This window comes from Neofelis nebulosa, chromosome 7 (assembly GCF_028018385.1).
Source record: "Neofelis nebulosa isolate mNeoNeb1 chromosome 7, mNeoNeb1.pri, whole genome shotgun sequence".
Lineage (NCBI taxonomy): Eukaryota > Metazoa > Chordata > Mammalia > Carnivora > Felidae > Neofelis > Neofelis nebulosa.
Genome location: NC_080788.1, coordinates 85,054,064 through 85,081,805, shown reverse-complemented (window position 1 = coordinate 85,081,805; position 27,742 = coordinate 85,054,064). Strand labels below are relative to the sequence as shown.

Here is a 27,742-nt window from a genome sequence, read left to right as displayed (position 1 = left end):
ACACACTTGAAACAAACAAAAGAACAGAAAGTTCAGTTTTCTATTGCTGCTGTAACAAGTTACCACAAATTTAGCAGTTTAGATGATGCAAGCTTATTGGTTGTAGGTTAGAAGTCTGACAGGAGGCTAAAATAAAGTTTCTAGAGAGCTGTTTTCCATTCTGGAGTCACTAGGGAAGAATCCATTTCCATGCTCTTTCCAGCTTCTAGAGGTCCCCACATTCCTTGATTGATGGCCCCCTTCATCTTCAAATCTACCAACATGACATTTCTCTGTGCCTTTCTTCATAATCACATCTGCCTCTGACCCTGCCAGGAAAGGTTCTCTGATTTTAAGAACCCATTTTGATTATATTACACCTGCCTAGACAACTCAGGATAATATCCCTATTCAAGGTCCTTAAATTAATCACATTTTAGAAGTCTATTTTGCCAGATAAAGTAACGTATTCACAGGGATTCCAGGGATTAGGACATAGACATCTTTGGAGAAGAAACATAAAAAAAAAAAGAAAAGGTAGACATAAGCCCTAACAAATCAATAATTATATGCAACTTAAATGCTCTACATACACCAATTTAAAAAGTGGAAGGAAGGAAGGAAGGAAGGAAGGAAGGAAGGAAGGAAGGAAGGAAGGAAGGAAGGAAGGAAGAAATTGGTCAGGGCTCTGAGGGAGAGAGAACTGAATGGAGCACAGGGGCCTTTTTTAGAGCAGTGAAACTATTCTGTATAATTCTATAATCATGGCTACATCTCATTATAGATTTGTTAAAACACAAAGAATGTACAACACAAAGAATGAACCTAATGTAAACTATGGGTTTAGTCAATAATAATGTAAATATTGGTTTATCAATTATGACAAATGTACCACATGTATAGAAGATGTTATTCATAGGGAAAATGGGATGGGTGTTAGGAAGTATAACGAGAAGTCTCTATACTTCCTGCTCTATTTTATGTAAATGTAAAAGTGTTCAAATAGTCTATCAATCAAAAAGAGAGATTGGCAAAATGAATCAAGACACATGACCAGATTATATGCTGTCTACAAGAAATTCATTTCAAATTTAACTATATGGGTAGCTTGAAAGTAAAACGATGGGAAAGACAGAGTGCAAACACTGATAAAAGAAAAGCAGGAGTGACTATATAAATCAATATCACATAAAATGTACTTGAGAAAAATGAAGGTTAGGGGCACCTGGGTGGCTCAGTCAGTAAAACATCCAACTTCAGCTCAGGTCATGATCTCATGGTGGGTTCGAGCCCTGTGTCAGGGTCTGTGCTGACAGCTCAGAGCCTGGAACCTGCTTTGGAATCTGTGTCTTCCTCTCTCTCTGCCCCTCCCCTGCTCACACTCTTTCTCTGTCTCTCAAAAAAGAAATACATGTTTAAAAAAAAAAAAAAAAAAGAACAATGCAGGTTACCAAAGACAGAAAGGAACATTAGTGATAATAAAAGGATCAATCCGCCAAGAATGGTAATTCTAAATGTGTATGCATTTAGGACTGCAAAACATGTGGAACAAAAACTGATGGAACTGAAAAGAGAAATAGACAAATCTACAGTTATAGATTTGTCTCTCAAAAATTAGTAGAACAACTAGGCAGAAAATCAGCAAGTAAATAAAACTAAACACCATCAACCAAAAGGATCTTATCAACATTCATAGAACCCTCCACCCAGTAACAGTGGAATATACATTCTTTTCACATACTCAAGGAACATATACTAAGATAGACCATATCCAGGGCTAAAATTTTTCATTTCAACTCAGCTTTTTTCTCTGTAAGGTCTAAACCAACTATGTCAGAGTCTGCAAAGTACTGTATTTGTTTAACTTACTGGGTGGCCTAACAATGCCATCTTTTAGGACAAAGATAAAGGGTCCACCAGTACTGATCATCTCTTGACAATTTCTTGGAGGGAAATGAGCAAGCTCCAAAGCAAAAGAACATGTGGAAGTCCATCCTGTATAATAGAAAGCAAGAGATCTGTAACTACACCAAGTTATAGTTCATGGACTCGCTATGGTTACATCTGGTAGAATTAGAGAAAGTGTGTTGAGAGTTCACATATGTTAGAAATCCCAGCAGATCAAAGACTCTTAGACTGAACTCTTTTCTAATAGATCTAAAAACATCTACCAGTGCCCCTATCCAAATGTGAAAGATGCTTGTCATCTCTAAAAGTCCATGTTACTTTGAAGGTAGGAATTTCCAGAGCAGAATTGTAAAGAGCTGACTTTTTGAGATGAAGGCTTTAGCAAAATTATTTTGCTTAGATAAATAATACAATTATCACATTTTTAAAAATATTCTGACTTATGGCCAAAAAAGGATAAATGGTGAAGAAGAGAAGGTTTAAAAATCTTTTAATAAATGTAAAATACCCCTTTGGTTACTCCTATTTTATAGAAAATAATGGGCATCATTCCTCAAATTCGGGTTGAAAAGTATGTTTCCACATAGCCAAGGCAAACTGTCCTCATTGGTTTGGAAAGGACTTTCCTAGCATAAAAACTGTCATAAGACACAGCCAACCACACAAGCATTCCTTCTTAACCATCTTTGGATAGCTCAACAAAAGCCTGTTCTCTGGTGCTTTTCTATGGCATTCCTTCAGAGTCACCCAGGTATTTGAAGCCTAAGTGCAAAGAGCAGCTTTAAAATTATTTGAAGAATATATAGGAAAAAAAATTGTTATATCAAGATTGGGAAGGATTTCACCTCTCTCTGTGTAGCTACCTATATATATGCATATATATATGCACATATATATATATATACATATATATATATATGCTTTTTAATATTTATTTCTTTTATTTTTTATTTTGAGAGAGAGAGAGAGAGGGAAAATCCCAAGCAGGCACCACACTCAGCACAGAGCCCAACATGGGGCTTGATCTGACCCTGGGATCGTGACCTGAGCTGAAATCAAGAGTCAGAGGCTCAACCAATTGTGCCTCTATATGCTTTTTATTATGGTCAAATTTTAACATATACAAATTAGTTAGAATAGTATAATGAACTTCTATGTACCTATTACTCAGTTTCAATAATTACAACTAATGGCCAATCTTGCTTTATCTGTCCCCCATTCTCCATATTATTTTGAGGAAAATTCCACTCATCACACCATTTCATTTGTAAATATTTCCGAATGTATCTCTAAAAGGAAAGGCACTCTATACAAAAATGACCTGAATATCATTATTACATTAAAAAGACTTCAATACTGATTCCTTGAGCTCATCAAATATCTAGTGGGGAAGGATTTCTTAAAAGAAAGGAGAATAGGTTGGGGAGAATGGGAAGTAGGGAGGAAAAAAAAGGAGGAGGAGGGTAGGGTGAGGAAGGTGGGAGCGAAAGATCAAAGCAAGAAGAAAGAGGAAAGGAAGACAAACCATAAATATAAAGGAAAAGGTACAAACCTAAAAGAATAAGTTGATACATCCTATTACATGATTTTTTTAACGTCTTTACTTAGGAGACACTATAAACAAAATGAAAAGATCACCCAGAGAATGGGAGAAGATATTTGCAATGCATATAACCGACAAAAAGTTGGTATACTGAATATATAAAGAACAGTTACAAATAAGGAAAGGAAAAATGACCCTACAGAAAATGTTATAAAGTATGTGAACTGGCATAAAGATGTAGACAGAGTTTGTGAAGGCATAAATAATTTAAAAGTCATTGAAAGACTCGTGCTTCTGCTTTGATTCTCAATTGGTCTCTAGCCTTGGGGCAAAATTGTCTGTTAGGGAGGAAAATATTGGAGTCCTTAATTAATTAGAATTTCGAAATTTAAACCGAAGACTTTGGGGTAATTGAGCAAGTAATTGGCAGCAAAATCACTTGAGGCTAAATGTCTAGATTTTTTTTAACCACCATTTTACTAGAAAACATTAAAGCCTCCACGTCACTCTCCCTACTGTAAACTTTTTAATAGCTTCCTGTAACACTTGGAATAAAGTAAATTAAAATCCTTAAAGTAGAAGCTGCCAAACTTATCAGTTCAAGGTGCCCTTAGTATCTCAGTAATTTTTTTTCAAGGTGCTCTTGGGCCCAAAGAAATAGCTAAGAGTTCTGTTTATTAACTAGTTAAGTTCAAGCGACTTAATATTTATGTCCCAATAGCGCCTGCTGGACACCACATAACTTCTTAAACCTTGGAATCAGATTGGAAACAGCCACCTTCATTTCCTGCTCCACACGGATGCTCTCCAGGGACTAGCTTTTTATTACACCAACATTGGAAAACTCACCCAAACAACATGGGGTTAAAGTGTAAATGAGTTTGAGTTGGTAAATTCCCACGGTGTCCGAGAGATGTCGCTGTGTTTCCCTTGAAACTTAAAGCATCCGCAGCGCCCCTGTTCAGTTTGCTGGGGCACCAGGGGAGCCTCAACGTGGGGTTTGGGATTGGTTTACAGGTCCTGCATTAGTTGGCCCCTAACCTCTTCAGCCTCATCTTGTAGCGCTTTCCTTCTTGTCAGCTACACTGTAGCTTCACTGGCCTTTTATTTTCCTTGAAAAGCCAAGCTTCTTTTTTCCCCCCCTCTGTTCTCTCTGGAGGGCTCTTCAGCCAGAGAATCAGTCTTTAATTCTCCTAATCTATTGATCCCTGTTATTTTTGCACTAGACTATAAACTGCATGAAGGCAGGGACCATGTTTGTTTTGTTCATCTTATATCCAGTGCCAGCACAGTCCTTGGCACATCGTAGGAACTCAATACTTAAAAAACAACAAATAATAATAAAGAGCCCAAATGTCTATCAACAGATGAATGGATAAAGAAATGGTATATTTATACAATGGAGTATTACTCAGCAATCCAAAGGAATGAAATCTTGGCCATTTGCAGCGAGGTGGATAGAACTAGAGGGTATTATGCTGAGCGAAATTAGCCAGTCAGAGAAAGACAAATATCATATGACTTCACTCATATGAGGAATTTAAGAGACAAAACAGATGAACATAAGGGAAGGGAAACAAAAATAATATAAAAACAAGAAGGGGGACAAAACATACCAGACTCTTCAATACAGAGTACAGAGTTACTAGAGGGGTTGTTTGGGGGGATGGGCTAAATGGGTGAGGAGCATTAAGGAAGACACTTGTTGGGATGAGCACTGGGTGTTATATGTAGGAGATGAATCACTGGATTCTACTCCTGAAATCATTATTGCACTACATGCTAACTAACTTGGATGTAAATTAAAAAACTAATTTATTTATTTATTTATTTTAAAAAAAGGATTCTCTCTGCTCCTCTCCCCAGTCACATGCTCTCTCTTTCTAAAATAAAATTAAAAACTAAAACAGGAGTTACAAAATTCTTAGGGAAAAAATGGAAGAGAATCTTTATAAACATAGATGAGGTGATGGTTTCTTAGATATAATGACAAAAGCACAAGCAACAAAAGAACGAGGTAAACTAGACTTCATCAAAATGTCAAAGTTTCCTGCTTCCAAGGACATCATTAAGAAACTGAAAAGACAACCTGCAACCCACAGAATGAGAGAAATTTTTTCATAAGTCATACATCTTATAAGGCACTTGTATTCAAAATATATATAGAACTCTCGGGGTGCCTGGGTGGCTCAGTTGGTTAGGCATCTGGCTTCAGCTCAGGTCATGATCTCACGGTCCATGAGTTCAAGCCCCGCGTAGGGCTCTGCGCTGACAGCTCAGAGCCTGAAGCCTGCTTCACATTCTGTGTCTTCCTCTCTCTCTGCTCATTTCCTGCTCATGTGCAGTCTCTCTGTCTCTCTGTCTCTCTCTCTCTCTCTCTCTCTCAAAAATAAATAAATAAACATTTTTAAAAATTAAAAAAAAAAGAACTCTTACAACCCAATAAAAAGACAAGTAACCAATTTTTAAAAACTGAACTGAAGATATTAACAGACATTTCTCCAAAGATATACAAATGACCAATAAGCACGTGAAAAGATGCTCAATACAATTAGCCATAAGGGAAATGCAAATCAAAACCACAATGAGGTACCACTTCACAATCAGTAGGATGACTTAAAAAAGACAAACAGTAACAATTGTTGTTAAGGATGTAGAGAAATTGGAACATCGCGAATGAGGTTGCAAAATGTGTGGCCACTTTGGAAAAGTTTGGCAGCTCCCCAAAATTTTAAACGTGAAATTACCATATGACCCAGTAATTCCACTCTCAGGTATATACCCCATAGAAATGAAAATATATGTTCACACAAAAATTTGGACATGAATGTTTATGAAAGCATTATTCACAATAGCCAAAAAGTGCAAACAGCTGAAAGGCCACCATCAGCTAATGAATGGATAAAGGAAATGTGTTATATCTGTGCAACCAAATATTGGTTGACCATAAAAAAAGAATGAAGTACTGGGGAGCCTGGGTGGCTCAGTCGGTTAAGAATCTGACTCTTGATCTTGGCTCAGGTAATGATCTCATGGTTCATGAGACTGAGCCCCACATTGGGCTCTGCACTAACGGTGCGGAGCTTGCTTGGGATTCTCTCTCTCTTCCTCTCTCCCTGCCCCTCCCCTGCTCACACTCTCTTTCTCTCTCTCTCTCTCTCTCTCAAAATGAATAAACACTTAAAAAATTAAATTAAAAAAACATATTTGAAAAATCTTTGTTGTCTCCCTCACTGCCTGCAGAATAAAATTCTGACTGTGAGATTGAACACAAGGCTCATAAGAGCTGGTACTTCCATACCACTCCACTTCATCCCTTACCCAGTGTAGGGGCTCCAGTATCGCAAACTACCTGGGGTTTCTTATGCTTCACTCACACTGCTGTGGCTTTGTGCATTAGGTTCCCTCTGCTTTGAATGCCCTTACCCTATCTGCATAGTGAACTCTCACCTGTCCCTTTGGACCCAACTCACTCCAGACTGAGCTGGTGGTCCACTTTTGTGCTCCCAACCCATGCAAGCCATATGGTATGCAATAGTTCCATAGACATTGGCTTCCTTGCTATAGTCTCACAGAACTCACTCTTCAAGGCAGGAATTATGTTATTTTTATCTTTGCATTCTCAGCTTCTAGCAGACGTGCTCAATAAATGAAACAAAGAGATGGGTGACTGAGTAAGCTTTTGACATTCTTGATTTAGTTTTTGATCTCTTGCCTACTCTTATCCATGTCTGTTAACATATAGTTTTCGTATGTAATGCTTTTCATGTCTGTCTGATTTTCTATGATTAAAAAATCTACAACTTTTGTAACCAAAGGATTTCCACCTTAAATTACTCACACGTTTTTCTCAGGTGTTGTTTTTGTATGGTTGTATAATTTAGGTAACCAGCTGCTACTTATTATCATGATCCAATTAATAGTAAATCACTGGTAGGTGGATCTGATAAATGTGTCTGTGAGTTAATAAATTGAAAGTAGCATCTATAAATGTAGAGTTTGCAACTGCTTCAAACAATATTTTACTACTTCCCGCATTTCACTGCTGCTACTCTACCTCATTGCCTCGTCACATGAGCTAATGCTAAGTTCCTTTACTGTGAGGTCATGTTCCTAAGTTAGAAAGAACAAGAAATGAGACATGTAAGACCCAAAGTGAGTTTTGTGGATGAGAGAGTGAGTCACACGGATCAGACTCTGACACACCATCTCCCACTATGTTTATTTTCTTATTCAAAGTTCCAACTTGAATTTAGAAAAATACATGACTTGCCTCCTTACCAGTCTTCTCACTCAGGCGTGGGTTAGGAAGGATATGTCAGAATAAAGAAGGCATGTGGGTAGAAAGGTACATTTTGAAGTGGTGACCGTCTTTATGCTTACATTTGTCTTTGTCGGGAAGTGGCTGTGGGAGACAAGTGTGATGTGTCTTGACAGTGAGTGGGGCTGCATAATCTTCCAGATTCAATGGCTTCGATAGTAATTAAAAAATTATTCTAAACATTTACATACCACGGAAACCCTGTCTAGCTTGTTTCTTGGGAGAATATGCAGTAGGGGATGTTCACTTTTCCAATTTTCTAAGGAATCTTGAATAAACATACTTAAGCAGAGCCTTATATATTAGTACCCATGAAGCCTGGCATTGTTTCATGACTGTTGCCTGTGAGTTGATGTAGAAGAGGAAAATTTCCTTTCTCCCGTTCAAGATTCTTTGGCTGGCCTAATAATTAAATGGACATAAAATAAATTAACAAGAGGGGTGCCTGGGTGGCTCAGTTGCTTAAGCATCTGACTTTGGCTCAGGTCATGATCTTACCGTCCAGTTCGTGGGTTCGAGCCCCACATTAGGCTCTGTGCTAAGAGCACAGAGCCTGGATCTGCTTCAGATTCTGTGTCTCCCTTTCTCTCTGCCCCTCCCCTGGTCATTTTCTCTCTCTCTCAAAAATAAATAAACATTAAAAAAAAAACATATTAACAAGAAAAGAAACATTTAATTTCTTACACACAAGAGCTCATAGAAATGTGAAGCTCAAAGCAGGCAGCTTCTATCCCTTTTAGACAAAGAAATAATAAATGTGTGAGGAATTAACAAGACAAAGAAATTTGAGCTTGGGCAGTAAGCTAGTAAGGAAGTAACAAGGGCTGTTTATACAGCTTTCTTGGCCCTGAATTCCCTATCTCTGGTGATAAGGATGTCTCTTCACCTCCTCACACAGGAAGGGTACCTTTCACATGGGAAATGTATTTCCTGCTTTTGGGGCACAGAGAAGGATTGGAGTGTGCTGTTTGTACTGGATGTTCTTAAGTCACTTTAATTTAAAATAATCAACATGCCGGGGTACCTGGGTGGCTCAGTCGGTTAAGTGTCCGACTTTGGCTCAGGTCATGATCTCACTATTCATGAGTTTGAGCCCTGCATTGGGATCTGTGCTGACAGCTCAGAGCCTGGAACCTGCCTCAGGATTCTGTGTCTCCCTCTCTTTGACCCTTCCTTGCTCAGACTCTGTCTTTCTTAAAAATAAATAAACATGGGGCGCCTGGGTGGCTCAGTTGGTTAAGCGTCCGACTTCAGCTCAGGTCATGACCTCACGGTCTGTGAGTTCGAGCCCCGCATCGGGCTCTGTGCTGACAGCTCAGAGCCTGGAGCCTGCTTCAGATTCTGTGTCTCCCTCTCTCTCTGACCCTCCCCTGTTTGTGCTCTGTCTCTCTCTGTCTCAAAAATAAATAAACATTAAAAAAATTTTTTAAATAATAAATAAACATCAAAAAAAATTTTAAATAATCAATGTGCTAAAGTGGAGTAATTTGGGGTGGCCTACCCTGAACCCCATCATTGGGGTTCCCCACCTGCACTCCACACTGGTGCTAACAATGGCCTTTAGGGTTCCTTTGCCTGTACTGGAAGGAGCTTTACATACACAATCTCACCTGATCCTCACCATAATTCAGAGAGGTAACATAATCCCCATTTTACACATGAGGAAACAGCCTTAGAGAAGTTAAATAAATGGCCCAAGATTGCACCACTACCATGAGTCAGAGCTGAGATTCCATTTAGATCCATCGTCCCTGAGGTCATTCTCACTTAGTTCCTAACAGTTGTGTGTTGCTGCCATCCACGTGCGGTCCTGCGAATGGAAAATTACAGCTTAGATGTGAGTTCTAGTACTGGATTGGTTAGGATTCTTCTGTCCCACCTGTTAGTTATTTGCTTGGGCTTGAAGTTGCTAAAGAGAACAGATGTGGTGTGGGAGATAGAATAATGGCCCCTGTTAAAAAATTAAATTCAATCAAGTAAGTTTGAAGATCTAACTGGTTTTATGAAATGATTCATGAACCAGGCAGCATCCCTCCAGCAAGTACAGAGATGTTCAGACCGGTTGTACAAAGTGGGAGGTTTTTAATTGGAAGGAAAGTGGGGCAAGGGAGTCATTAGCAAAAGAAAGGTTTGTTTCAGGCCAGGTCATCTTCTTTTGGCAGGAGTGGGTGGGAAGGGCACGGCAGGGTTTGTATCATGCAGACTGCCTCACTAGTGCTGATCAGAAAATTTCTGATCAGCTTTTCAAAGGTCACATTCCTGGATAGGTTGAAACTGTAAATAAATTTTAGTTTGTTGCCGTGGGAGGTGGGGGGACAAATGACTACATCTGGGACTTGCTGTTTCTTTTTCTGTAATATCCCCCAAAAGATGTCCCCACGTGAAGTTCCAGAACCTGTGAATATGTTACCTTACATAGCAAAAGAGACTTTGTAGATGTGATTAAGTTAATGATTTTGAGCTAGGAGATTATCCTAAATTATCCATTGGGTCCAAAATAATCACAGTGGTCCTCAGAAGTGAAAGAGGGAGGCAGGAGACAGATTCAGAGAATCAGAGATGTGAAGACTGGGGGCCTGGGTGGCTCAGCTGGTTAAGCATCTGACTTGGGCTCAGGTCATGATCTCACTATTCATGAGTTTGAGTCCTGCATCAGGCTCTGTGCTGACAACTCAGAGCCTGGAACCTGCTTCAGATTCTGTGTCTCCCTCTCTCTCTGCCCCTCCCCTGCTTGCACTCTTTCTCTCAAAAATAAATAAACATTAAAAAAAAGAGAGAGAGGGAAATGTGAAGACTGAAGCTGTCTGGGGGCCATAAACCAAGGAATGTGGGCAGCCTCTTGAAGCTAGATAAGGCAAGGAAACAGATTCTCTTCTTATAGCCTTCAAAAGCAAGTAGTACTGCCATCACCTTGATTCTAGCCCTGTAGGACTCATTTCTGACTTCTGACCTCTGGAACTGTAGGACAGTAAACTTATATTTTTTAAAGCCATTAAATTCATGCTAATTTGTTACAGCAGCCACAGGAAACTAATACACACGATGTCTGACACTCAGATCCCTCCACGACACATGGACCAAAATTCACGCAGCAATGCTTGGTAATGCCGTTCCTATACCAAGTGGTGGTAGGTTCTGGTTATAATCAATAGGCATGAAGAGGAGTTGTTGCTAGCCCTGAGGTTCTAATGCAGGCCTCACAAGGGCCCATAGAAAGACCTCACAATCTCGAAGAGCTTCCTTTTTGTTCTCTTTCTAGCACTAAAGCATCTTAAATGTATTACTTCATTATAATCGAGCACCTACTGTATTCCAGATTCCAGAAAGTCAAAGATTGAGTAGGACTCAGATCCCTAAGGAATTTATAGTCTAGCAGGGTGGCAGAACACATAAACAAACTATTACAACACAATATGTGCAAAGATGAAAATATCTTGAGGAAAAGAATCCTAGTATATAGAAAATATCAACTCTGCCAAGGGCGTGGTTCAGTGGGAGGCGGAGTTCGGAGAGGGTTTGATGTCACAGCTGGGAGTGACTAACATCTTTGGAATTCCCAGTTTTGATGGGAGACATTCTGATATCTAATCTAGATTCCTGTGTCCCCAGACCTGGTCTCTGTCAGATTGTAGCTTCTGGGGAATCTCTTGTCTTCAAATTTCAAGGCTAAGGAGGGAGGGAGGCCCTGAGAGGGAGAGTCCAGTAAGGAGAGGAGTTCGTGATACCCAGACAAAGCAAGTGTTTAGAGCACTGGGGATCCTTTCTCCATGATTTCTGTGGAACTTCAAGAGAGAGAAAGAAAGCGAAAGATTTTGTAGGCATTCAGAAAGAGTAGCCCCAAGATGTGCCACTTTGGCATGCAGATTATTTTGAGATGAAAGTAACCAAGGCCCAAAAGACTCAAGAAAAAATTCTGAGCTTCCCCTCCAACCGCCTGAAGGAGTTTAGATAGAGAACCTACTCTAGGAAGAGAGCTATCACCACAGATAACAGCATTAAAATATGAACTAGGGATGGGAGATAGCGAGGCCTATTTGATCAAAGTCCTCTCTATGTCCCATTATTTCTGGATGGCCCAGCAAAAATAATTTTACCAAATATTTACTCTTTCCTTTCTTTCTGTGAATTGTCTTCCTTTCCTTTGAAGTTCCAGAGTTCTCCTCCTTAGTTCAGTATGACATATATACCTCATTTTGGGGCACCTGACTAGCTCAGTCCACAGGCCATGTGACTCTTGATCTCAGGGTTATGAGTTCAAGCCTCACATTGGGCATAGAGCTTACTTAAAATAAAATAAAATAAAATAAAATAAAATAAAATAAAACAAAATAACACATATACTTTATTTTGCCTGACTTACCTTTGGAATCTCATGTTTGTTTTTAATGTTTATTTATTTATTTTGAGAGACAGAAAGAGAGAGTGAGAGAGAGAGCACACACGTGTGAGCAGGGAGGGGTGGAGAGGGAAGAGAGAATCCCAAGCAGGTTCCACGCTGTCAGCACAGAGCCTATGCGGGGCTCAATCCCACGAACCATGACATTGATGAGGTTTTGGGGTGATGGTGGGGTGTCCGGAGCCGATGGCCAAGAAAGAATTCTTGAAGATGTCTTTGGTGCAAAAAGGTGATTTTATTAGAGCACAGGGACAGGACCCATGGGCAGGAAGAGCTGCACCAGGGTTGTGAAGAGTGGCTTATTAAGTACCAAGAATTTGGGGGAGGTAAAGTCAAAAGGGAGGCCTCCAGAGGGACTTTGATATGCTAAAGAGGACTCCTAAGATACCTGAGACCTGGCTATTGTCAAGCTAAGGGTTTTTTTTTTTTTTCTTCCTCAAGTAAGGCATTAACATTAGGATGGTAGGGGGTTCCTGGAGAAATGTTATACTCTGTATTTGCCTCAAGTATTTGTCAATGGGCTACAGATTGTAAGGAAATTTAATTTTACCTGCCCTTCCTTCCTTCCTTCCTTCCTTCCTTCCTTCCTTCCTTCCTTCCTTCCTTCCTTCACTTCCTTCCTTCCTTCTTTTCTTCCTTCCTAGCTTGTGTTTTGCCCCCAGCCTGCCTAGCACCCCCTCCCGCCCTGCCCAGGTGGGATCTGTGTGACATCCGTCAGGCACTCCTGGCTGCCCAAGAACAAAGGAAAGGACAGAAAACAAATGGCTAACTGATAGGGATCACAGTCATGCAGGACATGAGTCTCCATCAGTTTACAAATATCTTAGTAAATTACAAGACTAAGGCAATCTTATCAATAGCCTAATCTCCAGAAACCTGGAGACTCAGTTTTCCTGGAACCCCAACATCACCCCTCCATAGTGATATGGGGAACAAAGGCAAGAAGGAAATGGCAGGTAAAGTTAAATTTCCTTATAACCTGCAGCCCATTGGCAAATACTTGAGGCAGGCAGAGTAAAACTTTCTCCAGGAACTCCCTACTGTCTTTTTTTTTTTTTTTTTTTAATTTACATCCAAGTTAGTTAGCATATAGTACAATAATGATTTCAGAAGTAGATTCCTTAATGCCTCTTACCCATTTAGCCCACACCCCCACAACCCCTCCAGTAACCCTCAGTTTGTTCTCCATATTTAAGAGTCTCTTATGTTTTGTCCCCCTCCCTGTTTTTATTTTATTTTTGCTTCCCTTCCCTTATGTTCATCTGTTCTGTGTCTTAAAGTCCTCATATGAGTGAAGTCATATGATATTCATCTTTCTCCGATTAATTTCGCTTAGCATAATACCCTCTAGTTCCATCCATGTAGTTGCAAATGGCAAGATTTCATTCTTTTTGATTGCTGAGTAAAACTCCATTGTGTGTGTATATATATATATATATATATATATATATATATATATATATATATACCACATCTTTAACCACTCATCCATTGATGGAGATTTGGGCTCTTTCCATACTTTGGCTATTGTTGATAGTGCTGCCTACTGTCTTAATGTTAATGCTTTGCTAAAGGAAAAAACAACCTTAGTTTGACAATAGCTAGGCCTCCAGTAATCTGTGAGTCTTTAGCATATGAAAGTCTCTTTAGAAACTTCCCTTTTCACTTTACCCTTCCCAAATCCATGGTATATAACCAGTTACCCTTCACAAGGTCAGTGCTGCTCTTCCTGCCGATTGGTCCTGTCCCCGTGCTTTAATAAAATCACATTTTTTTTAACGTTTATTTATTTTTTAAAGACAGAGACAAAGCAGGAGCCAGGGAGGGACAGAGAGAGAGAGGGAGACACGGAATCTGAAGCGGGCTCCAGGCTCTGAGCTGTCAGCACAGAGCCTAATGAGAGGCTCTAACCCATGAATGGTGAGATCATGACCTGAGTCTAAGTCAGATGCTTAACTGACTAAGCCACCCAGGTGCCCCAATAAAATCACCTTTTTGCACCAAAGATATCTTCAAGAATTCTTTCTTGGCTGTTGACTCTCAACCCCACAAACCCCACCATCACTGCAAAACTTCATCAGTCAAGATCATGACCTAAGTTGAACCACGAGTCAGACACTTAACCAAATGAGCCACCCGGGTGTCCCTGGAATCTCATGTTTATTTGGATTCCCCTTACGTACAAAATGAAATTTTACTTTCCTCTGTTAATCTGTCTCTTGTCAATCTGATTTCTGACCAGCCAGAAGACCTTGAAGGGCAAAGGAAAATTTTTCTTCCCCAACAGTTTCACCAACTATAAAGTACCAGCTAAATATGAAGTGCTGTTATCCACTTGCTTGGGATTCATGCTTGGACAATGGGAAATTTCTTCTCAATTTTGTCTCTAAACTAAGTCAATCTTTCCATTAAGAAAAGAAACACAAGGGGCGCCTGGGTGGCTCAGTCGGTTAAGCGGCCGACTTTGGCTCAGGTCGTAATCTTACGGTCAGTGAGTTCAAGCCGCGCATCGGGCTCTGTGCTGACAGCTCAGAGCCTGGAGCCTGTTTCAGATTCTGTGCCTCCCTCTCTCTGACCCTCCCCCGTTCATGCTTTGTCTCTCTCTATCTCAAAAATAAATAAATGTTAAAAAAATAAAAAGAAAAAAGAAAAGAGAAACACAAGCTGTGGACATAAAAATTAGGTCTACATTTGCTGGGCAATGCCTAACATGCTCCACTTAAAGTATGTTAAATTTTACACACAAGGATTTATCACACAAACTAGGGCATAATCCCCTCTTGTTATGATTTTCCGTCCTTAAACTTACTTAATCCTGAAATATATATACACCATTTCCTGAGAAACACTGGTATACTAGGAAACTGAATTTTAAGGTGGAAAGTACTTTTTTTTTTTAAGTTTATTTATTTTGAGAGAGAGAGAGCTAGCAAGGAATGGGCAGAGAATGAGGGAGAGAAAGAATCCCGGCCGGTTCTGTGCTGACAGCACAGAGCCCTATGAGAGGCTCAAACCTACCAACTGTGAGATCATGACCTGAGCCGGAGTCAGACACTTAACCAACTGAGCCGTCCAGGTGCCCCAAAGCTGGAAAGGACTTTAAGGATAATTTAATGAGAGTTCGTTTGTTTTTTTTATTTAAAAAAAAAAAACAATTTTTTTAATGTTTTATTTATTTTTGAGAGAGAGAGAGATAGAATGAGACTGAGCACGAGCAGGGGAGGGGCAGAGAGAGAGGTAGACACAGAATCCAAAGCAGGATCCAGGCTCTGAGCTGTCAGCACAGGGCCCGACGTGGGGCTTGAACTCACGGACTGTGAGATCATGACCTGACCTGAAGTCGGCCACTTAACTGACGGAGCCACTCAGGCACCCCAATGAGAGTTTGTTTTACAGATGAAGTATGTGAGGTCTTCTGGGTAGAAAGCCCTTCAAGGTTACAAAGATAGGGGCAGTGCCAAGATTAATCCCCAAGTCTCCCAACTCCCAGCCCAAAGTTCTTGCCTGTGCACTGCACTTCTGGCTTAGTCTGTATCAAGGTGTATCTGGACTTATGATTTTCTTCCCAACAGTTTTAGGCAAAAATAAATGTGCTTTTTTTAGTGCAAGTCTTTTTCACAAAGTAAGTTTAACTATTGATCAGAGCTTTAAATTTAGTTTACCAATTTTACAAATGAAGGGAGTAAGGAAGAAATCGTCAAACTTTAGGAGAAAAGGCAGCATACAAAATCAACCCCAAATAGTTTAACACTTTATTAAACATTCATTACAGATAAGCACATAAAGTGTTTCACTGATAATACAGTATTTTCATATAAACTCATGAAACATTAAATTTTTATGAAAATTTTCCTCAAGTATAAAGTGACAATTTTTTCTTTGATAAATGGGACACATGTGTAAGTAACAAAAAGGTTTAGAGAAGAGTCTTGGCTCAGTTACATGGCATTGATAGAAGAGGTTGTGATTGCCAAGGAGGAGGAATCTCTACTCTTGGGTCCATTTATTTGATGTCAGCTGTCACAGCCGGGGCTTCATGAAGAAAAGACTACCAGCAGAGAATACATCCATATCCTATGAGTCTAATATACAAAACGATATTACCAAGGGATGTTACTACCCGATTTCCCCCCGTTGTTATTATGTCAACCACAGACTTGGGGAAAGTGATTTTCCACTTCTGTTTATCATTTTGTTTTTGCTGAGTAATTAAGTCAACTGGGGTAACCCTCCCGCCCCCCTAGTGTTTATTCTCATTTAACTGGAGGAAGGAAATCGAAACAATTCACAGCATCTCAAGTGGGTTTTCCAAAATGCCTCAAAACACTGGACTCTAACCCCTTCGGTGGAAACCACAGGTGAATAAAAGAAAGACACCTTGGACCACCGTTCCCCTCGTCAGCGCCCAATCCCGAGAGCAGCGCCCCTCGGGGAGCCGAGCGCCTTCCCGGGCCGGCTAACGGGTGGTGGCCCGGGCCGGAGGCGGCTCTGCCAGGCCCCCGGGCCCTAGCCACAGCCGCGCAGCCGGCCAGGCCCGCAAGGCGCGCGCGCCGGGGTCAGGTCGAGGACGCGGGCGGGGCCGGGAGGCGGAAGGGCCGGCCCGGGGCGTGTCCACGTGACTGCCCCGCCCGCCGCCCGCCGCCTGCAGCCCCCCAGCCACCGCCGCCGCCTCCGCCTCTCGGGCTGCAGCTCCCGGCGTGCCCCGCACTCGCCGCTGGCCGCCCGCCCCTCCCTCTCCTCCTACCAGTGCCACAGAGCCGGAGACGGAGCCGCCGCCGCCGCCGCAGCCACAGCCGCGGACACTATGGTAAGGTGGGCGCGCCGGCCCGGGGGGCTGGGAGCGGGGACGCGTCGAGCAAAAACCCTCGCACGGCCTTGCAGGACCCTGGGAGTGAGGCCGCCATTTTAACCTGATTTAGGCCTTAAAGGTGGGGGCTCCTGCGCTGCGTCCGGCCCCGCTGCTTTCTCTCCAGCCACCCGGCCGGCCTACCCGCCCGTCGTCAGGCCAGGCCCTGCCGCTTTTCGGATTCCTGAGGGCGAGGTGGGCGCGCGCGTGGGTCGGGGGGTCGGGGCCTAAGTCGGACAGGCGCCTTCTGGAGAGGTCGGGATACTGGGAGCGGCGGCCGGCGGCGCGGGGCTCATCCCGCGCACGCCGTGTTTGCGCGGGGCTTCCTTATTTTACTCAGCGCTCGTCTCTAAAATTGGTATGTGCCTCAAAGCCCTTGCTGAAGACTTTCGGTTAAGGGTCTCGGTGCCCTGTAATAAAACCCCTAAGAGGAGTTCAGGAGGTGAGAAAACGCTTTTAAAAATGCTTTGTCGCCGTAAAAAGCTTTTACACTAGCTCCGTTAGTTTTTAAGTGTCGGCGTTTGAACTGTGAGGCAATTATGTTGTAGCCGTGGGCGGATTGGAGTTCACACTTGATTCTCTTTCCTTATGAGGAAACGGCACTGGCTAGGATGACTTTAAAGAAAAAAAAAATAGTAGAAGCTTTAACTGAAATCCAAAAGTGTTTTTTTAAGGCCTGCAGAGTTGACACAATACAGAAGGTATTTTTGCTGCTGCTCCTGAAGCTCTGACATCACCCAATGAAATAGGAAACATTTCAGGGATGGAACAGCTTGTATTTGTCCCTTTCCCTCTACCTTCCATTTACTTCAACCTCCAAACCCCTTTAAAAAGGATGAATGGGACAGGATGAGCTAGAATCCTTTGGGTGTATCTCATACACTGCTACTTAAAATGTGGCAGATCTGACTGGACTGCTTGTACTGTAGGATGCAATTTTTGGTGTCCAGATTAAAGTGAATCCTCTCTAGGCAAACAGTAATTTTGGTTAAAACCAGAATACTTGTTCTGAATTACTGTTCTTTTTTTATTTCAGGCTTCTGGAGTTACAGTGAATGATGAAGTCATCAAAGTTTTTAATGATATGAAAGTAAGAAAATCTTCTACACAAGAGGAGATCAAAAAAAGAAAGAAAGCCGTTCTCTTCTGTTTAAGCGATGACAAAAGACAAATAATTGTAGAGGAAGCAAAGCAGATCTTGGTGGGTGACATTGGTGATACTGTAGAGGACCCCTACACATCTTTTGTGAAGTTGCTACCTCTGAATGATTGCCGATATGCTTTGTACGATGCCACATACGAAACAAAAGAGTCTAAGAAAGAAGACCTAGTATTTATATTCTGGTGTGTAAAAACAAAAGAAAAAGTACTTTTAAAATGCAAGGATTGTTGTTAACATAGTCAGTTTTGCCTTTGTTATTCTTTTAAGTGGGATTCAACGATTTTTTTTTTTCTGTAGGGCTCCTGAGAGTGCACCTTTAAAAAGCAAGATGATTTATGCTAGCTCTAAAGATGCCATTAAAAAGAAATTTACAGGTACAAACGTTAAAAATTTTGTGCAAAGGAATTACTCTTTCTTTATTATAAGATTTAATGCTATCATGTTTTTCCTTTTTAGGTATTAAACATGAATGGCAAGTAAATGGCTTGGATGATATAAAGGACCGTTCAACACTTGGAGAGAAATTGGGAGGCAACGTAGTAGTTTCACTTGAAGGAAAACCCTTATAAAATGCCAGTCAAGTGCCATCTGGATCTTAAGGAGCTTCCATTTCTCCAGCTCAATCAATTGAAATAGTGTTAGGTGTTTTTTGTTTTTGTTTTTTTTTCTCTTCCCACTGGGTCCTTCCAATACAGTGAATGAAGGAAATACCATTCATGTAAGCAGCCTATCAGTGATTGCCATTAGACTGTTTAATACTGTTACTTTTATGTAGAACCCAAGGAATGCCTTCCCGTCATATTTTAGCCAAAACAACTGGTTATTTGCCTCCTTTGCAGCAAGCACTACAATGAAAGTGATTGTCAATGTGAATAGCTTAGAATACTGCAAAGGGTAAGCTGATTGAATGCCTTGAAAGTATTATCCACTGGTCAGATGGTAAACTTTATTCAGTATTATTTATAGTTGCACTTGATTGCAGTTTTGTGAGGCTCGAGCATTCATACACCTCACCTGCCTTGGCAAGCCTATTTTTGTGACATGGCAGCACAGATATAACACTATGCATTGAAAGCACTTTTTTTGTAATGAGTTTAACTCACCTTCCCTCCCCCAAAAGGAATGCCAATTAGGTTTTGTTAACGGTGTCATCAACTTATCCTGGTACCTCAGTATTCATTCCTGTTACCTGCATATCTTAAAAGAAACAGCTGTTAATGCCTTTTTGTTTTCCATTGAGTGTACACTACTGAATAAGTGTAGGAGTTTATGTTTACCATGTAAGTTTTGCAACACTAAAAATATTTTGAATATCAGTCATGATGGCAATTTCTGTATAAAAGAGCCTTAAATGGAACATTGTTTTTGAGATCAAACTCCCTACCCTCACAAAAATGGCCACGTCGCAATAAAAATTGTGGCATATTACAGAACGTTGCCTTGTTTTCCTTGGACATTTTGCAAAATGTTATGTGAAGCAACTTTTAGAGTAAACAGCTATTACTAATCTTTGCACTGGTCATTTAAGAATTTTTTTGTACAACATTCATGCATGATATTTTCCAGTTTGTTGAGTTTAAAAAATATTCTATCCTAAAGCCAACAAATAGAAAATATTGTTACAGAGGGACACTTTTATAAACATTAGTTTATTTATTTCCTTATATGTTAATATGAAGATCAGAAGTTATTTTTTGCACTTTGACATAAATATTCTTCAATACCAGATTTGTTTTCTGGATAAATTAGGGTAGTTATTTTTTAATTCACGTTTACGTTTCTAAGTAACTGAGTAGTAGAAGCAGGAAGCTCTTAACTGCATATTTGGTCATGATGAAAGTAATTTATAAAATGTCCTTTAAAAGTTAATAATACTTCTCGTGTTTAGGACCTTTCATTTCAGCTATTATTTCTTAATACATCTTGCAAATTGGGGGAAAAAAATGATGTAGCAATCTTAAGTATTAGTAGTGAGATTTGGCTGTGGTCCAGACTGCTCTCCTTATAGAGAATTTGATCTGCTCAGTGTGAGCAGTTTGCTGTTAGCCAGAGCTATTTATGGCAAACACATGCTTTTGTATCTTGTCATAGTTATCCACAAATGGCAAAACTGGACTTGATTCTACTGGTATGCAAAACAGGCATGCTAGTAAGCAGTCAATCGTGGCTTGGAACTTAACCCCATAGCTCTGAAGAATGCTCTTATCAGAAAACAGGAAACAAAAATTCTTCCTTTTTTTTTTTAACATGTGTTAGTAACTTGAGTACAATTAGGTATTTTCCCATATTATAAGAAGATTTTTAAAGGTGAAAACAAAAGTAGGACTTAAATGTTTAGGCTTCCATTTAAAATTATATGAATGGCTTGGGATCTTTTGCACTGAGCTATCTTATTTCAGGCTTCCAGCTGTCCCTTTGAGTTATCCTGGACATTTTGATGGTTTTTTGGTAAGGCTGAACTCATAAGGAAAGTATGAGAATACTGACATATACTGAACCGTATATGTAACTGATTCTTAGAATTTTCATTATTTTTCTCATTCTTCTAAAAAAATAAGGGACTTTAAATAAGTTACGTAGTACTGTTTGTTTTTATAGCTGACTTACCAACTTTCTTATATGCCTCGTGTAGTAATAATTTCAGAGATTATTGCTTTAAACTGTGGTACTTTGATTTGTTAGACTGACAGAACTGAGTTCATCTTTGAAATACATCTTTGTGCATAGAGCCAAAAATAATGATAAAATTAATGGTTCACATGTTACTTGAGACTAATTTGGCATTTGAAATGATTTTATTTTACAATCATTTACAATGAAACAATGTTCCAGTTAGCTTTAAAAGGTATACGGTGCTAATTAGTAAAATATTGAGGGCAATATTTTACTGCTAGCTTGCAAAATTATAAGTGTTTAAAAAAATAAAATGTATGAAAATATATAAAGCTGTTGAGATGTGTTTACTTATACTTCAGAACACTAAAATTTTAAAAACTGATGTTGCAGATCAAAGAGGCACCTTTAGTCTTTTTTTAGGGTTTTAGTTGATATACTTTCTCATTTACAGATACCAGTATTCTTTGAAAACTTAGTGTTATAGCAGTTTTAACATTTTTGGACAAATGGGAACAGTTGGCATTTGTCCCAAACTGGCTGTCATCAGCTGTTGTTTTCAATCATTATCTAAAATGTGGCTTTTAGTAGATTGAAAGAAAAGCCTCTTACTATGTTTGAGTTTTTCTGATATAGATCTTTTATAGCAGCTAATTTATGGAATCTAGCAAGTGAGTTTTGGGAGAAAATTAAGTGCTTCCTTATTAAGGAATAATCTCAGCAATGGTCAATCATAGAAGGGTTGAGAACACCCTTCGTTAGGTTTTCCACTCTGAGAAAATAATCTGGTTCTGCTCTTCATAGGTCCTATTTTTGCTTGCAAATTTAATAATAGTTTGAGATCAAACAAACATGAATATTCATTTTTTGGTGAATATTAATCAGAGATGTGTAAGCAAGCTCCAACGAATATTGCTTTTCAGACAGTTCGAATTTGTAAATGCTCTGTCTCATCTCAGGCAATAAAGAGATCTGAGGCTTTTCTTTTGCTCTAGAATATCCAAATTGCTTTTTTCCTTTTACATTGGGGAGTCATCCCTCTATTTCAATTTCTTATCCTAATGCAGTTGGGCAAATTAATCTTTCTGAGCCTCAGTTTCTTAACCATAACATGAGAATGACGATAATCTATCATACCTCATTGTAGAGGATCTAATATGGAAATGTTTTTGGAAAATGTTATCTAAACATAGTAATTTGGTTAAGTAGATAACCATTTAAAAATAAGATTTATTGTAAGTCTTTGAACCTCTTCATTTTGTAACTATTCCACTTAATCTTATAGTTTAAGGATTAATTAGCTGATATGTAGCATCTGTTTTTCAGTAGTAAAGTGTAGCCTCTGAATTGATGTTTGTTGACTGCTATTAATCTTTTTAGTGTAGTTTTCTTTTTCACATGTAACCAATCAGTTACTAATTTTTTCCCCCAAATAATTGTGAAGTAAAAAATAAGAGAGGAAGTAAATTTAGAAATACTGGTTTGGAATACTTGTCATAAATTCATAAGCCATGTTGTTGAAAACCTGTGACTATTTATTATTAATATCATAGATTTATGTAGTCCTTTGTATTTCCCACAGCACTTGAAATTTATCTAATCACCTTAGGTCCTCTTAACCAGCTAACCATAGTTCCCTGCTACACATGAAGAAACTGAAGTCTGGAGAGGTTAAGGGACAGCAAATCTGATTCCAGTCCAGTATACTTTTCAGTCTGCATTTATGTAACATATAGTGAGTTACTAATTTTCTTTCTCTATTTTTTTTAAGATTTTATTTTTTTAAGTAATTTCTACCTGGAGCTTGAACCCATAGGCTTCAATCCCAACATGGGGCTTGAACCTCTAACCCGGAGATCAAGAGTCGCATGGTCTACTAACTGAGCCAACCAGGCACTCCACAAATTTTCAGGGAAAAAAAAAGGATTATCTGATTCTTTTGAGCAGGACATAATTATTCAGTATGTTTTCAAAGTAACGTCTCAATATTTGAAAAATAATCTTGGAATTTTTGTTTCCTAAGGAAACCTATGCTCATAAAAGAAATAATTTCACACTTCAAAGATTTTCTTAGATGTTTCAGTATTGTAAATGTATGGGATTGTGGAAACTATAAGGACTGTATGGACATATTTTCCAGAAAGTTCATACCTCTAATCTTGTTCCAAAAACTTGGATATCTCCCTCCCTTTGTTCCATAACCCATCTTTCTAAGGAGAGATAGTACTATGTATTAGAGTGGTTCAGTACTAGAACTTTGGTATCAGACTGCCTGGGTCATTCACATATAAGCCTTTAACACTTACTAATTGAGTGACCTTAGGAAAATCAACCTCTCAGAGCCTTAGTTCATGTAAAAGAGGAGGTAATAATTGTACCCTGTCATAGGATTTGATGATAAATGAAAGCACCCTGAGTAGTTACTAGCACATAGAAAGCATTCGATAGGATGATCTTAAAATTCATAGCCCAAAGAGGACAATTTTTTGAGAGTAAAAGTGAGAGCTATTAATAATTATGCCAGGACAACAGGCTTAAGTTGGGACAGTCCCTAGCAAACCAGCTGTAGTCACACTGTCAAGAAATAGGCTGATATCAAAATGTTAATACTTAAATAGAAGAAACTATTAAAGACGAGGTGGTTAATTTGAATTTTATGAGGTACTAGTATGCTAAGTTTCTTTTGAAGTATATAATTACTCTTTTTTTTTTTTTTTTTTAATGTTTATTTATTTTTGAGAGAGACAGAGACAGAATGTGAGTGGGTTAGGAGCAGAGAGAGAGGGAGACACAGAATCCAAAGCAGGCCCCAGGCTCCGAGCTGTCAACACAGCCCGATGAGGGGCTCGAACTCAGAGCTGTGAGATCATGACCTGAGCCGAAGTCAGACATTCAACTGACTGAGCCACCCAGGTGCTCCAGTATAGGATTACTCTTAAGTAATTAACCCCAGAAAGGTCAACTTTGGATTTTTTTTATGCTGCCTTTTTTTTTTTTTTTTTTTTTTTAGCTTTCCTTTTGACCGTCATACTTGTAAACTCTCAGATACTGCATTTTGCTATTAACAGTTTGCTTTACTTATAGTGTTGGTTTCCATCTCGTGTAGATTTGGAAAGCCAGTGTGTTTAGAATTGTGTATAAGAAAGTGAATAGACTCATTGTGGGCTTGAGAGCAAAAGTCCTGAGCACATGAACCTTCTAACATTCCTTCTGGCTATTTAAAGAGGTTTGATGTAGTTTCCGGGTTTTTGTTTTTTGTTTTTTTTGTTTTAATGAGTGAAGTGTGTAAGATAAGACAGCTGAGCTGTAGATAAAAGAGGCATCACTGTATCCCAGTAAGGTGTCTAAAATGTTATTTATTTATTTATTTATTTATTTATTTATTTATTTATTTATTTATTTTAAATGTCATATTTTTAAGTCATATTTCTCTTTGAAAATACTTGTATCATTAAAGGCACACAAATAAATTTGTTCCCATTCAGAGAAAAGGCTTATTCTTGAGGCGCCTAGGTGGCTCAGTCGGTTGAACGTCCGACTTCAGCTCAGGTCATGATCTCACGGTTCGTGGGTTTGAACCCCGCATTGGGTTCTGTGCTGCCAGTTCAGAGCCTGGAGCCAAGGAAAGGCTTATTCTTGACCCAATTTTTTTTAGATTATTGAAACAATAGAATATGAGAACATGCATTTGATAAAGCAAAATCATCTTTAAAAAATGTAAAATGCCAGTTGATTTTTTTTTAGCTTATTAGATTTTTCTTTTTTTTTTTTTATTTTTTTTTTTAAATTTTTTTTTTTCAACGTTTTTTATTTATTTTTGGGACAGAGAGAGACAGAGCATGAACGGGGGAGGGGCAGAGAGAGAGGGAGACACAGAATCGGAAACAGGCTCCAGGCTCCGAGCCATCAGCCCAGAGCCCGACGCGGGGCTCGAACTCACGGACCGCGAGATCGTGACCTGGCTGAAGTCGGACGCTTAACCAACTGCGCCACCCAGGCGCCCCTAGATTTTTCTTAAATGTACCCTAGATGTGTTCACTTGGAAATACCTTTGATTGCACTTCATAGATAATATGCTTTAATTTACTCTTGACCTCTGACAGCTAATTAATTATGCATATACAATGTTTTAGTAGTTTATTTGGCATAACATGAAAGTTTAGACATAACCTGAAAATTCATGGCAGATTTTTGTTCAAACGTGTAATTTTCTCACAGCAATGAAAAAGCACTTAAGTTAATGGTATACTGTCTTCTTGTAGCTCTTTTTTCCTCATTTTGTATATTCTTAACGGTGGAATTTCAAATATTTCCTTTGGGAAGTTGATAGTTACTGAGAGAATCACAAAATTCCTGGGCATTTGGCCCATAGTTCCTATGTGTTTCTGTGAGCTCTCAGGATCTTTTTTCTTTTATTAGTAACAAACTAAATCACCAGATAAAAAGAAAGTTCCCAAAAAGGCATAATTAGTTTAATCAAAAGTAAAAATGGCAGTAGAGTACTTTGTTCTAGAAATCATAAAATTTTGCTATACTATACAAAGAATAATACAGGAAAGAGATGTAGGGGCGTTTGGGTGGCTCAGTTGGTTAAGCGTCCAACTTCGGCTCAGGTCATGATCTCACAGTTTGTGGGATCGAGCCCCACATGGGGCTCTCTGCTGTTAGTGCAGAACCCGCTGGGATCCTCTGTCTCCCTCTGCCTCTCTCTCCAACTCTCAAAAATAAATATTGTTTTTAAAATTTTGTAATGTTTGTTTAGTTTTGAGAGAGAGCATGAGTGGGGGAGGGGCAGAAAGAGGAAGACAGAATCTGAAGCAGGCTCCAGGCTCTAAGCTGTCGGCACAGAGCCCGACATGGGGCTTAAACCCACAGACTGCGAGATCATGACCTGAGCCCAAGTCAAACACTTAACCAACTGAGCCACTCAGGCACCCCAAAAATAAACATTTAAAGAAAGATAATGGGGGTGCCTGGGTGGCTCAGTCGGTTAAGTGTCCGACTTCAGCTCAGGTCATGATCTCACGGTCTGTGGGTTCGAGCCCCGCGTCGGGCTCTGTGCTGACAGGTCAGAGCCTGGGGCCTGCTTTGGATTCTGTGTCTCCCTCTCTTTCTGACCCTCCCCCGTTCATGCTCTGTCTGTCTCTGTCTCAAAAATAAATAAACATTAAAAAAAAATTTTTTTTAAAAGATAATGAAAGAGATGTAGACTTCATGAAATAAGTGTAAAAGAATTTTATGTGAGGATTAATGTGTAAACCTTTTGTGTATAAAATAGCTATGGATCAGGGCTGCCTGCCTGGCTCAGCTGGTGGAGTATGCAATCTTGATCTAGGGATTGTGGGTTCGAGCCCCACGTTGGGTGTAGAGATGACTTAAAATTCTTAAAATTTTTTTTTAATGTTTATTTTTGAGAGAGACAGAGCTCAGGCAGGGGAGGAGCAGAGAGAAAAGGTGACACAGAATCTGAAGCAGGCTCCAGGCTCCAAACTGTCAGCACAGAGCCTGACGCAGGGTCTGAACTCATGAACTGTAAGATCATGATCGAGCTGAAATTGAATGCTTAACCAACTGAGCCAGCCACCCAGGTGCCCCTAAATAAAATCTTAAAAAAAAAAAAAAAGCTATGGATCAAAGATTGAGAGAAAGAGTGGCAATCCTTTTACTCATTACTGCTTATTGATAATTGTGTTATGAAGAGTTGTATAGATACATAGTTTTCATTTCAAAAGTCTTTTATATGAGGGGGAAGAGGATGAAGCACTAACAAAACTGGTGTCAACCGTTTTCCTAATTTGCAGTCTATTTACATTTTAGAATGTGTCTGGGTTTTTTAGGCTTAACTGATTTTTTTTCAAGATTTAAAAAATTTTTGAAGTAATCTGTCCCCAACATGGGGCTCAAAGTCAACCCCAAGATGAAGAGTTGCATGGTCTACCAACTGTGCCAGCCAGGCATGCACTAATTTTTAAAAGTAAAGTTGCTGATTTACAATTTGTATTACTGTTGCATATTGAGTAATGTGTACACTTTGAATAATTGCATTAGAATTAAATTTGTTATGAAGTTGATTTAGCAGTACTTCTCTCCTTATTTTGGCTTTGTTTTTATCTACTGGCTAAAGAAAAGTGCCTTATAGTTATCCCTGAATACCAATGTTTAAGAAACATTGACTGAATTAGATCATCTTGTGTCTTAGCTATAGAAAAAAGTTTTGGGATTAAAGTGCCATTGCCACTGCAACAATAAAGTTTTCTTCTCTGAGCTGGGATATTTTATTTCATTCAAATTTTCTCTTGGCAATATGTAAAATAAATGAATAGAATTCTAAAAAATGAACCTTAGGTAAAACAGAAACTAATGACATTCTCATAGGAAAACCCTAAAAACTGGGTAGTCTAACATGATTGATATTTTTCTGAGTTAACTTTTTATCTTTTTTTTTTTTTTTTTTTAATTTTTTTTCAACGTTTTTTATTTATTTTTGGGACAGAGAGAGACAGAGCACGAACGGGGGAGGGGCAGAGAGAGAGGGAGACACAGAATCGGAAACAGGCTCCAGGCTCCGAGCCATCAGCCCAGAGCCCGACGCGGGGCTCGAACTCACAGACCGCGAGATCGTGACCTGGCTGAAGTCGGACACTTAACCGACTGCGCCACCCAGGCGCCCCCTGAGTTAACTTTTTTAAATGATTATATTTTTATTTCAAAAATGTGTGTAGTGTGGAGTCTACAAAATACAGTTAAGAGCAAATAAGAAAGTTAAATCATGAGCTGATTTTAAAAATTATTGGTGTATTTGAATTTATGAGTAATATGGATGTTATCTGTAGTTAAAACTAGTTTTTAAGTTGGGGCGCCTGGGTGGCTCAGTTGGTTAAGTATCTGACTTTGGCTCAGGTTGTGATCTCAAAGTTTGTGGGTTTGAGCCTCGTCATGCTCTGTAGTGACAGCTCAGAGCCTAGAGCCTGCTT

At 39.4% G+C, this 27,742-nt stretch overlaps 1 protein-coding gene across 1 annotated transcript; it reads left to right on the top strand.

The window, feature by feature from the left end:
* Positions 1–16,797: 16,797 nt before the first annotated feature.
* Positions 16,798–20,699, top strand: CFL2 (cofilin 2). Its single transcript, XM_058738796.1, has 4 exons — positions 16,798–16,954; positions 18,030–18,337; positions 18,453–18,529; positions 18,612–20,699. Exons 1-4 carry the CDS (start codon positions 16,952–16,954, stop codon positions 18,722–18,724), a joined length of 501 nt encoding a protein of 166 aa, XP_058594779.1. The 5' UTR covers positions 16,798–16,951; the 3' UTR covers positions 18,725–20,699.
* Positions 20,700–27,742: the final 7,043 nt, after the last annotated feature.